General features: G+C 37.1%; 1 protein-coding gene across 1 annotated transcript; it reads left to right on the forward strand.

Moving 5' to 3' along the window:
• Positions 1-1,244: 1,244 nt before the first annotated feature.
• On the forward strand, positions 1,245-2,809 carry LOC107812681 (protein BIG GRAIN 1-like B). Its single transcript, XM_016637833.2, has one exon. The coding sequence runs from the start codon at positions 1,386-1,388 to the stop codon at positions 2,676-2,678; it is 1,293 nt and encodes a 430-aa protein (XP_016493319.2). The 5' UTR covers positions 1,245-1,385; the 3' UTR covers positions 2,679-2,809.
• The last annotated feature ends 11,420 nt before the right edge of the window (positions 2,810-14,229 follow it).

Genomic DNA, 14,229 nt, shown 5'->3' on the forward strand with positions numbered 1-14,229 from the left:
GTCCTTGTGTATCACACACTTCCCCTTTTACATTTACTTATCTACTATAAATTTTTCATACACTTTAAGAAATAATAAATAAAGTGTATAATTTATCATGATATTCATAATTATTGATGTATATTTTTATTGAATTTGAGAAAATAATTTGAAATGAGTAATTAATATTGTGGGTATAACAGAAAAAAGAAATTGTCTTTTCTTAATATGCTAAGAGTGACAAGTAAAAATGAAAATCTATTTTTAAAATATTGGAAAAATAAAAGAGAACGGAGAGAGTATATAAAACTACAGTATATTTCATCTCTATAAAGCTCTTATTTTATACGTACTTGATTGTTATTTTACGTTTGGTTATTTTCATTTACAAGAATTTCACATTTATAGCGGCAATATACTTGCAAAGAAAAGAGGAAATAAATTATGGGTAGATGGAGAATTTTTTATAGCAATATTAAAAGAGGATTTAAAATATCTCGTCTTTCCATATTTGATTCATTCGGCGAGGGATCTTATTAGAAAATTTAATCCCATGTTTGATCCGTTTTAGATAACTTAACTCATAAGGGTGAGCTTAACAATCCTTTACTCATGATTTTAAGTAGTTTTATTAGGGAAAACGGGCAAGAAAGCTAATTGAGTTGAAGGATTAATATTAACTACTATGTATTTAGATTAAGGCGTCGTTTGTTTTCTTAAATTATAATGTCTAAGTTTTACTACATGCATGACTACTAAAATGTTATCTCCAAATTTGAACAATGATTAGTAGTGGAAGTGGTTGATAATGGTGATTTTGCGTGGCGACACTTATCTTTTTCTTAAAAGCTTGACAAAACACTTTAATTTTTTAAAAACTTATTAGTAAGTATTATGCATTTCCGTCTCAACTTAATATTCGCCTACTAATTAGTAAGTATTTCCTTAAATCAAGCAATTCAAACTATAGTACTTAACTTATCGGATCAAAACAGCTCTATTACGTCACACTATCCCATTACAGTTGCTCCAAAAATCTCGAAACTAACAGTAAGTGCTGTCTTCAAATTCAAATTGGAAAAGTAGTACTCCACATAAAAAGAAAGAAAAAGGAAAAGGCGCAGTCAATGGGATTGTGTCAAGGGCTAAAATTGGAAAACATCATTAATGCCCCCATTAATTTAGTTTTGCAAAACTGGCCAATTGGCTCAAAATAGTGTCAAACCATGCACGCGCATGACTTCCCTTTATAAGCTTCATTTTCTCCCCTCTTTCTCTTCACATTCACATTTAAGCTTCTCTTTGGCGTGGCTTCCTATTCTCATTGCTTCACTTTTCTCTTTTCTCACAATCCCTTCTTCTTCATCTCTTCCTATTCTCATTTCCCTTTTTTTTTTTTAAAGACAATGTATAAAATGGAGAAGGAAAAGTTGTCAAGGAAACATTACAAAAACCCTTCATTTTCATCCTCACTTCTTGATGAAATTTACCGTTCAATTGATGGTTATGACCAAAGAAAGGAAGTTTCAAAGTTACCAAAAGAAACCAAAAAATACAGCAACAGAAGCAATGAAATAGCTAAAGCAAAAGCCAACAACAACAACAAGAGTATAGAAGATGAAGAAATTGCAAGTTTTAGAAGGGCATGTTTGATTGAAAAATGGATGGAGAAAAAAGTGAAAGACAAAATTTTGATGACAAAAAAAGGACCTTCACTTCCTGATTTATTAGATAATGATCCACTCTTTTTCAGTTCAACAAGTTCTTCTGAATCCAATTCTGGTACTCTCTCTACAACTTCCTCTGAAGCTGACTGTTTTTACTCTGAAAAATTCTCAAGAAATACTACTTCTACTACTTGTTTTGCTGCGCCAAAGAGTAAAAAATCAGTGAGAAGAGCCAGTGTTTCACCACGTTTAGAACGTAGGTGTCAAAATCCACTGTACACTACTGAACAAAGTCATGAGATTTATTTATTTGACGACTATCACAGTCAAAAAACAGAGGAAAATGAGGAGAGTTTGATTAAGTCTAAATCAAGGGCTTTGAAAATCTACAACAATTTGAAGAAAGTGAAACAGCCCATTTCCCCTGGTGGTCGTCTTACTAATTTTCTCAGTTCCATTTTCAATAATGGGAATGGGAAAAAATCCAAGAATCTTGCTAATATTGAGAGGAATGCAAAATCTGCTCGAGCAGCTTCATCAACTTGTTCTTCAGCTTCATCATTTTCAAGATCCTGTTTGAGTTCTAAAACCACATCAAATTTAACGCAAAAATTCCAAAATGGTGTAAAAAGGACAGTGAGATTTAACCCAGTTAGTGTAATTGTTGATGAAGATTGTCGTCCTTGTGGTCATAAATGCATATATGACCAAGAATCTGATAATTTTCAAAAGCTCAAATCCCAAGGAAATGCAGCAATAATTGAGAAGAACAGGAAATTTGAAGTGACAAAAGTTGATTCCTTGAAAAGTTATCAACATATTAAGAAGAAGAATGATTACATTGTTGATTATACAGAGGAAGAAGATTTTGAAGAAGAAGATGAAGATGCAGCAAGTGATTCAAGTTCAGATTTGTTTGAAATTGATCATTTAGCATTTTTTGGTAACAATAGGTTTTGTGAAGAGCTTCCTGTGTATGAAACTACTCATCTTGATACCAATAGAGGAATTGCAAATCGTTTCATTCGTTAATTAGCCGTAGAATTATGAGAAATTTGAGACAATGTTATTTAGTAAGAAAGTTTCCTTTTTCTTTTTGGTATAGATCAATTTTCTTTCAATAAATCAACTTTATTATCTATTCTGTCTTTTTTAGCAGTACATCTGAAATTTTTGATCTATAATTGAAATATATACTTTTTTTTTAGTTTAATTCTATATATGAAGGGGAGCCTTTGAGAATAGTTAAAGTTGTTTAGGTCTAGTTCCGGTTCGAGCCGTAAAATCATCCAGCTAGACTGTTTACATTACACTCCCTGACGGACATTCCATTTTCTACTAATGATGTATAAATTTCTTATACCATAGAGAAAAAATTATCCTATAATAGCACATAACAAGCTTGATATGTTAACTTGAAAAATATAGTATAACCTGTTTGTTATAGTTAATTAAACTGATTGATGGTTGTAAAAATCTTGGACAGTGTATGTAATTAAAATTTTCATATTCTTTCAGTAGTTGAGAAAAGTTAAAGGGGGGTGTGAACAAAGGCCAATGTTGAAAAAGAAGAGAAGGGGGTGATTGGGAGGATCCCTAAGCAAGGCAAGATAGTGACAGATTTTGATAAAACAGAGGAAAAAATAAAGAAAGATATTGGAAAAAGGAAAAGAAAGGAAAGGGAAAAAAATGAAGATTCGAGATCGAAATTAGAAGAAATAGATCCTTAGGGTGATGGCAAAGGGAAAGGCAGATCTTCGTCCCATAGGAATAGGGGAAAGTTAAAGGGTTTTGCTTTCTTTTTGTTTTTTCCTCTCTGGAAAATTGGAATTTTTGTTTTGTTTGGTATATTTGCTTCAACTTGGTGTTCTGAGTCCATTTCTTCAAATACAAATCCCTATGTCCAAGAAAAGTTGCACTTGTTTGGTTACTGTGTTTACACTTCCTAGCCACTTTTCTTTTTTAGTTTCTTTTTCTTTTACATTCCTCAAAACTAATTACATAAAGATAGAACTAAAGCTTTGAATTCTTTTTAAAAATGCGAAATAGGGAGAAAAGTTTAGAATTCATAACTTTTGTTCGTTTCTTGATTTTTTGATCAATTTTGTCCTCTTTGTAAAATTCTGTGGTCCTTTGAGAAATTTTTCTATAAAAGAAAAGAGACTTGGCTTCTCAAACATTATTATCCGAATTTAGGGACCATGTCAATGTTCTTTAATTTAATTAATTTATCAATCAACAAAATCATTTTGAAGGTAACATGTGCTATACATTCAAGGCATTTATAAATATGAGATGATAAAAGAAATACATCATTAAAAAAAGATAAAACAAGTTATTTCTAATTAAGTAGTGAGATTTGGCTCAAGATTGCCCATTTTTTGTTATGAGAATGAGGAAGTTAATCATGATATCAATTATACATTTTCTCATAAACATATTTTGAAATAAAACAAAATATTTTCTCTTTTTTTTTTCTTTCTTTCTTTAATTTGTAAAAGATCTCATGTACTTAATAGGTAAGCTTAACCTATGTTTGTAACTATTTTTTTTCCTAATTGCCTCCTCCTATATACCAGTAACCCCCTCTCTCTATATATATATATATGATGAAGCCAATGAAAAATGATACTCTAGCTAGTACTTTTAAAGTGAGTAAAATCGAACTTTAATTTCCTTTTATGAAAGAATCTTTAAGTGGTCTTCTCAACTCTTCATTGCTAGCATCGTTCATCATTATAATTATCATCTCCCTTTGTCCAAAATAATGAGTGAATCAAATATTCATATTTATCATAAATTTTCTAATAATTCACTACCACTTGATCATTTTACACCTTAATAATCCAGAAGAAACATACGCCTAGTAATTAATTATTAGATTAGTATTCAACCGTGCCCTTAGACATTTGAAACAAAGCAAAAAATAATACTAATCAACAGGGAAAGAGAAGGTAGATTAAATGATAAGGGCTACGTGACGAGCATGCAAATTAGCCTGTCGCCCTAAATTAATAACTTAAGTACCTCACGCTTAGTTGGAATCTTTCTAGTCAAAATCCAACATGATAAAATGATTAGAGAAATGTGCATTGTTATAAGAAAAGATGTAGATTTGTAACTAAGTTCAATTTATTAAATTAAACTAATTGATTAATATAATGAGCTACATGAAATATTCTAAGGAAGTCCTATAGTATATAATTATTGAGTTGGTACAGGTTTTTGTTCTTTCTTGCATAGAAGCTATAGTTGTATAAGTTAGGAAGTTAGTGGCTCATTAATTTAGATGATTCCTCTTAGCTTCCTATGGTTGGTGAGTGGGGAAGTTGCCAGCAATTATGAGAAGAATAATGTTTGAAGACTAGAAAGAATGTAAAAGAGTTTAATAAAGAAAACCAAAACTACATGCATATAACAATTGACCAACTAATAAAGCAAACCTGCTATCTAGTAGTAATTAGTATGTCAAGTCAATTTTATCATTACGTTATCGCCTATATTTGTTATCAAATTATTACATAAATTGATTTTTGTGAGAGTGAATATCTGTTTTCTTTGTTGGTTTCGTTTCTTTCTAAGCTTAAAGTCAGCCACCAGCTTCTGCCATCCCATTTTGCTGCTGCAACCACCAAATTCTTTAGCCAGGCCCAGGCCGGCCCACGCGCCAAGCCCGACCCACTTGACATTCCCATTTGCATTTATACCCAATTTTTAGGTCATCATTAAACTTATACCCACTTTGCAAAAAAAATTATAAGTCTACCTAATTTTCGGATAACTTGAGACATAGAAGAGGTCTGCAGTAACAAAAATTTATGTATGCAGGTCCAAGGATTTCAGTCAAATGACTTTAAATCAACAAATCTGAATTTGCAGTTCATGCTGCCTTTCATTTTTCTAGTGGATGAATTTACAATTTGTGCTCAAACAGATACTAAATTCTGATAATCTAGAGATTCTCATAAAAATGCAAAAAACAACCATAAACCCTTTCTGCACTAATTAAAAGACCAAAAAAATAGCTTTACATTGATCTGTGCAAAAAAAGGAAAAAAAGAGAAAGAAGAAAGACATAATCGAGAGAAGCAGATCTGTCCCAAAAAGGAATAAAAAAGAAAGAAGGAAGAAAAAACCAACGCATAACATGAAACTGGAAGACAATGGTTGAAAGTTGATATATAGGGAAGAAGTAGAAGAATAAGCGTGAAATTTTGTTTGAAGTTCTCCAATATTGGGTACATATTAAATATTTGGATAAAGGGTCAAATATACCCTTATACTTTCGAATATTATCTATATTTAACCTCCGTTATACTATCTTATCAAATTTATCCCTACCTTTATACTATCTAGCCAAATTTACCCATATCATCAACAAACATTTTAAAAATTATCCCTTGATCTGTTAAGAAATCCAAAATTTTCTAAATTCCTTTTATTTAAATCACTTGTTGTTCTTCCTGCTCCATTATTTTCAGAAATTACTATTGATGTGAAGGCTAAAGTTACTAGACTATACAAATTATTCATAATTTTTGTTTAATTACCAATGCACCAACTTCTCTTCTTGTAATAATGGGTTTGGAGTTGGTTTAAAATTTTATTTATTTTTCAATCATATACACACTGTAGAATTCAGTGGGTCTATTTATTGTGTATTATATTGTCACGACCCGAAATTCCCACCTTCGGGACCGTGATGACGCCTAACATTTCACTTACTAGGCAAGACAACGTAAGAATATAATTAGCTATTTTTTAAAAAAATAAAAAATAATTAATAACAAGAAAACAAATGCGAAAATAAAGTCTGAAATAAAGTGAATATTCCATAATAATCGCGATATCTAAATACCATCCCAGAACTGGAGTCACAAGTGCACGAACTTCTAGAATAATACAAATAAAGGTCTCAAATAAATTCAAGCTGTTTGAAATATAATACACAACTGAGATAAGATAGAATGAGACTTCAGAACTGCGAACGCTGTGCAGTTATACCTCAAGTCTCCACTGGTAGCTGTATCCGGGCAAATCTACAGTACGCCGTTGGGACCAACTCCGAAATCTGCACAAGAAGTGAAGAGTGTAGTATCAGTACAACCGACCCCATGTACTGGTAAGTGCCGAGCCTAACCTCAACGAAGTAGTGACGAGGCTAAGGCAGGTCATTTACATTAACCTCTACGCAATAATAATAATAACAACAATAATAAAAATATATCAGGTAACTCATTTTAACAGTTGAAGTCAACTCGACAGTCATAAACAATTATTATTTCAATCAATTTTCGTTGCGACGTGCAACCCGCCCCAACAATATAATTCCTCAATAAATTTCCGTTGCGGCGTGCAACCCGCTCCAACAATATAAACTTTAAATAAATCTGTTGCGGCGTGCAACCCGATCCCCCAATATAAACTTTAAATAACTCTATTGCGGCGTGCAACCCGATCCCCCAATATATTTATTTTTATTTCCGTTGCAACGTGCAACCCGATCCCCCCATATATTTTAACAACTCTTAAATGTAATAAAAATACTCCAATAAGCACCACGTTCAATGAGAAACAATTAAGCATCAAGGCATACAATAATTATAATTTATTTATGAAATAAACAATGACAAGTAGCAATTAATTGTAAAAATCAGGGAGAAAATATGCAGTCTAATATTTAATATGATAAATGTCAAGTAGCAATTAAGACACATAAATTAAATAAGCATGTGACAATTATTGCAGGAATTCAAGAATTAATATTTGACAAGGAATATGAGAGAAACAATTATTATAACAATTAATTCGTGTCTTAAATAATTTAAGATGTTTAAATAATTAAGCAAACAATTAATTTGACAAAGTATAGGCACTCGTCACCTTGCCTATACATCGTTACACATGAAATTCACATAGCAAATAATTCAACGGTTCTATTCCCTCAAGTCAAGGTTAACCACGACACTTACCCCGCTTTGCAACCAAATTCAAGAATCCAATAAACCTTTGCCTCGCGAATTCGTGTCCGAAGTCCTCAAATCTAGTCATAAACAATTCAAGATACTCAGTATAAATCGCATGAATTAATTCCATATGAATCCCAGAAAAACTCATGAAATCCGAATACGCGTTCCGATACGAGTTTAACTATATAAAAATTACCGAATTCCGACATCGGATTGGCTTTCAAATCTTCATTTTACATTTTTGGAAGATTTTATAAAAATCTGATTTTTCTTCCATAAATTCACGGATTTATGATGTAAATGAGTATGGAATCATGAAATATAATCAATATAGGATAAGGAATACTTACCCCCAATGTTTTTCCGTGAAAATCGACCAAAAATCACCTTACCCGAGCTCAAAATCTTGAATAATGAAAAATGGGACGAAATCCCATTTCCAGAACTTAAGTTTTGGTGTCCAGGAATTTTTTCTTCGCGAACACGATAGCCCCCTCGCGTTCGTGAAGCACATTTTTGTGCTGCCCCAGATTTCCAAACTTGGCCTGTACATTTTTTTGCGAACGCTAGTTCAGTCTCGCGAACGCGATTGCTTTCCAAACTTGGCCTTCGCGAACGCGGTCTCCTCTACGCGAATGCGAAGCCTTATCGCTTGGTGCCCGGCTAGGCCTCGCCCTTCTATACGAACATGAACGCTCTCACGCATTCGCGATGAACACTGCCCTCTCCTTCGCGAACGCGGTCCCCTCTTTGCGAATGCGAAGAGTAAATTTTGCCTGCCTCCAGCTCCTCTTCGCGAACGCGAGACCTCTATCGTGAATGCGAAGAAGGACACCAGACAGTGCATCAGAAAAATTCTAGCAGAGTTCCAAGTCCAAAATTCACCCCGTTAACCATCTGAAACTCACCCGAGGCCCCCGAGACCTCAACCAAATACATCACCAAGTCCTAAAACATCATATGAACTTAGTAGAAACCTCAAATTACATCAAACAACAATAAAAACACGAATCACACATAGATTCAAGCCTAAATAAACTTTGAAACTTTCAATTTCTACAAACGACGCCGGAACCTATCAAATCAAGTCCGATTGACCTCAAATTTTGCACACAAGTCATAAATGACGTAACGGACCTATGAAAATTTTCAGAACTCGAATCCAACCCCGATATCAATAAAAGTCAATTTATGGTCAAACTTTAAAATCTTTAAGCCTTTAAGGCTTCTAATTTTCGCTAACTGGCGATAATTCAAGTGAGGGACCTCCAAATTAAATTCCGGGCATACACCTAAGTTCCAAATCACGATACGAACCTACTGGAACTGTCAAAATATTGATCCGAGTCCGTTTGCTCAAAATGTTGACAAAAGTCAACTCAGTTGAGTTTTAAGGCTCTTTTTCACATTTTAATTAATTTTTCATGTAAAAACTTGCCGGAAAATTATACGGACTGCGCACGCTAGTCGAGGAATGATGAATAGTACTTTTCAAGGTCTTAGAACACATAAATAATTATTAATTTTAAAGATGACCTTTTAGGTCATCACATTCTTCACCTCTAAAACAAACGTTCGTCCTCAAACGGAATTAGAAAAAGTACCTGAGCTGGTGAAAAGGTGTGGATATTTACTCCGCATGTCCGACTCGGACTCCCAGGTAGATGCTTCTACCGGATGACTTCTCCATTGTACCCTAACTGAAGGATAACTCTCAGACCTCAACTGTCGGACCTGCCGGGTTAGAATACCTACAGGATCTTCCTCATAAGTCAAATCCTTATCTAATTAGACTGAGCTGAAATCTAACACATGGGATGAATTACCATGATATTTTCGGAGCATAGACACATGGAATACTGGATGGACTGGTGATAAACTAGGTGGTAGTGCAAGCCTATAGGCTACTTCACCCACCCTTTCAAGAATTTCAAAGGGTCCAATATACTTAGGGCTCAACTTTTCCTTCTTTCCGAATCTCATTACACCATTCATAGGTGAAACCCGAAGCAATACTCTCTCTCCAACCATGAATGCAATGTCACGAACTTTACGGTCGACATAACTCTTTTGCCTTGATTGAGCTTGTGCGAAGTCAATCCTGAATAATTTTGACCTTATCCAAGGCATCCTGTACCAAACTGGTACCCAACAACCGAGCCTCTCCCGGTTCAAACCAACCAACTAGCGAACGACATTGTCTTCCATATAATGCCTCATATGGAGCCATCTGAATGCTCGACTGGTAGCTATTATTATAAGCAAACTCCGCAAATGGCAAGAATTGATCCCAAGAACCTCCAAAGTCTATAACACAAGCGCAAAGCATATCTTCCAATATCTGAATAGTGCGTTCTGACTGTCCGCCTATCTGTGGATGAAATATTGTACTCAACTCAACCCGTATGCCTAACTCACGCTGTACAGCCCTCCAGAAGTGCGAAGTGAACTGCGTACCTCGATTAGAAATGATAGACACGGGCACACCGTGAAGGTGGGCAATCTCACGAATGTAAATTTCAGCTAACCGCTTTTAAGAATAGGTAATTGCCATTGGAATAAAATGTGCCGACTTGGTCAACTTGTCCACAATGACCCTAACTGCGTCGAATTTTCTCTAAGTCTGTGGGATCCCAATAACAAAATCCATAGTGTTACGCTCCCACTTCCATTCAGAAATTTCTATTTTCTGAAGCAAACACCAGGTCTCTAATGCTCGTACTTAACTTGTTGACAATTCAGACACCGAGCTATATATGCAAATATATCCTTCTTCATTCTCCTCCACCAATAATGTTGCCGCAAATTTTGATACATTTTGGCTGCACCTGGATGAATAGAATACCTGGAACTGTGGGCCTCTTCCAGAATTAATTCACGAAGCTCATCCACATTAGGCACACAAATACGACAATGCATTCGCATAACTCCATCTCCCCCCCACAGCAACCTATTTGGCATCACCATGCCGCACCGTGTTCTTAAGGACAAGTAAATAAGGATCATCATACTGTCGCTCTCTGATGCGCTCATATAAAGAAGATCGAGTGACTATGCAAGCTAGAACCCGACTGCGTTCTAAAACATCTAACCTCACGAACTGATTAGCCAAAGTCTGAACATCTACAGCTAACAGCCTCTCACCAACTGGAATATACGCAAGACTGCCCATACTCATAGCCTTTCTACTCAAAGCATCGGCCACCACATTGGCCTTTCCTGGGTGATACAAAATAGTGATATCATAGTCCTTCAACAACTCCAACCATCTTCTCTGCCTCAAATTGAGATCCTTCTATTTGAACAGATATTGTAAGCTACGATAATCAGTAAATACCTCACACGAGACGCCGTAAAGGTAATGCCTCCAAATCTTCAGCGCATGAACAATGACTGCTAATTCTAAGTCATGAACACGATAATTCTTCTCATGAAATTTTAATTGCCGCGACGCATATGCAATCACCCTGCCATCTTGCATCAATATTGTACCAAGCCCAACGCGAAATGCATTTCAATACACCATATACGATCCTGAACCAGTGAGTAATACCAACACTAGCGCCGTAGTTAAAGCTCAACTCGTACTCGTCTGACCATCCAAATGGAACACCTTTCTGGGTCATCCTGGTCATTGGGCTTGCTATAGATGAAAACCCCTCCACGAACCGACGATAATAACCTGTCAAACCCAGGAAACACCGGATCTCTGTAATTGAAGTAGGTTTAGGCCAATCCTAAACAACCTCAATCTTCTTAGGATCCACTTTTGTGTCTTCTATCGATACACCGTGCCCAAAAAGGTAACTGAGCCTAACCAAAATTCACATTTGGAAAATTTAGCATACAACTGATTATTCTTCAAAGTCTGAAGTACAATCCGAAGATGATGCTTATGCTCCTCTCGACTGCTGGAGTAAATCAAAATATCATCAATGAATACAACCACAAAAGAATCCAAATAGGGCTTGAACACCCGATTCATCAAATCCATAAATGTTACTGGAGCATTTGTTAGCCCATATGAGATCACTAGGAATTCGTAATGCCCATACCGAGTCCGAAAAGATGTCTTAGGCACATCAGATGCCCTAATCTTCAAATCGATCTTCGAAAATACCTTGGCAGCCTGAAGCTGATCGAATAAGTCATCAATTCTTGGCAACGAATATTTATATTTGATAGTGGCCTTATTCAACTACTGATAATCTATACACATCCGCATAGAACTATCTTTATTCTTTACAAATAATACTAGTGCAGCCCAGGGTGAGACACTAGGTCTAATGAATCCCTAATCAAGCAAGTCTTGTAATTGCTCCTTCAATTCTTTCAACTCTGGCGGGGCCATACGGTATGGTGGGATAGAAATAGGCTGAGTGCCCCGGAGTTAAATCAATATAGAAGTCAATATCTCTGTCGGGTGGCATTCCTGAAGGAACATCTATATTGGGATCACGAATATAAGCCAAATAGGCTAGACACCCTTTCTCGACCATACATCGAGCCTTCATATAAGAAATAACCCTGCTGGTAGAATGACCAGGAGTTCCTTTCCACTCTAACCAAGGTAACCCCGACATGGCTAGGGTCACCGTCTTGGCATGAAAATCCAATATAGCATGATAAGGTGACAGCCAATACATACCCAAGATGACATCAAAATCTACCATATCAAGAAGTAGAAGATCCACACTAGTCTCAAGACTACCAATATTAACCACACACAAATGATAGACATGGTCTATTATAACAGAGTCTCCCACCGGGGTAGATATATACACAAAAGCACTTAGAGAATCACGAGGCACAACCAAATCTGAAGCAAAATAGGAGGACACATAAGAATAAGTAGATCCTGGATCAAATAAAACTGAAGCATCTCTATGGAAAACTGGAATAATACCTGTGATCACAACATTAGATGACTCGGCCTCAGGCCTAGCTGGAAAAAAATAAAATCGGGGTTGGGCCCCACCACTCTAAACTGCGTCTCTAGGACGACCTCTAACTAGCTGGCCTCCACCTCTAACGGCTTGACCTCCACCTTTAATGGCCTGACCTCCACCTCTAGCTGGCTAGGCAGGCGGCGAAGCAACTGATGCTGGTATGATGGCACGAGAATCCTGTTGAGATTTGTTACTCGACAACCTAGGGAAATACCTCCTGATGTGACCAATGTTCCCACACTCATAATACCCATCCTACTGTCGTGGCTACTGAAGCTGAAGTTGACCCGAACGGGCCGGATAACCGCTGTAGTGACTCTGGAGTGGTAGTGCACTTATAGGAGCTGAATATGCACTAAATGTTGGCTGCCTAGAGTAAGGCATAATAGGACCATGACTCTCTGAAGCACCGGGAGATGCCTGAAGTACTGAATAAAATGGTCTGGGAGGATGACCCCTACCAAAATTACCCCTGCCTCCAGACGAGGTACCACTGAACTGACGAGGCCTCTTATCAGACCTCTGTTCTCTCTCCTGTGCAAGGACCATCTCGATCCTCCTCGCGACATTAGCAGAAGCTTGAAAGGAAATCTCACTTCCGATCTCCTTGGCCATCTGAAGCCTGATAGGGTAAGTGAGTCCCTCAATAAACCTCCTCACTCTCTCTCCCTCAGTAGGTAGTAAAAGGAGAGCATGGCGGGATAAATCCACAAAACGGGACTCATACTGAGTAACAGTCATACTGCCCCGCTATAGACGCTCAAATTGCTTGCGGTAATCCTCTCTCAATGTGATAGGGAGGAACTTCTCTATAAATAGTCGTGAGAACTGCTCCCAGGTCAATGCAGGCGATCCAACTGGTCTGGTCAATGTATAATCTCTCCACTACCTCTTGGCAGAACCCGACATCTTAAATACAGCAAAATCGACCGCATTGGTCTCAACTATACCCATGTTCCGCAACACCTCATGGCAACGGTTAATATAATCCTGTTGGTCCTCAGAAGGTGTACTACTGAAGTGAATTGGAAAGAGTTTAGTAAACTTATCCAGTTTCAATAAGGCCTCAGAAGACATGGCGGGCCTATCACCGGCCTGTACCGCAACAACTGGCTGAACTACCCCAACTGGCGGGGCTGTTGGAGCCTGATTCTGGGGAGCCATCTGCTCCGGAGTGGGAGTAGTGGGAGTTTGTGCTCCTCCCCCAACCTGTGAGATGGCTGGTGCGACTGGAAATGTACCATTCTGGGCCACGCCCTCCATAAGACTCACCAAACAGACTAGAGCGTCTTGACGCACTGGAGTAGCTATGAATCCTTCCGGAACCTGGACTGGTCCAACTGGTACAATCTGAACTGGAACCTCCTCCTGAAGATCCACATGAGGTTCTACAACAGGTGCTGCTGCTCGAGCTATAGACTGAGCTCTACCTCTGCCTCGGCCTCTAGCACCACCTCGGTCTCAACCTCTACCCCTGGCCATAGTTGCCACCGGGAGCTTTGGTCCTTGTCCGTCGGTAGATGTATTACGTGTTCTTGCCATCTTCGAGAGAATAAGAATAAAATGGTTCAATCATCGATGATATAATAAAATCGCACAACAGAATAAGAATGAAGTGATGGTTCAATCATCGATGAGTACAGACGTCTCTGTACCGATTCTTGA

This window comes from Nicotiana tabacum, chromosome 23 (genome assembly GCF_000715075.1).
Source record: "Nicotiana tabacum cultivar K326 chromosome 23, ASM71507v2, whole genome shotgun sequence".
Taxonomy (NCBI): Eukaryota; Viridiplantae; Streptophyta; class Magnoliopsida; order Solanales; family Solanaceae; genus Nicotiana; species Nicotiana tabacum.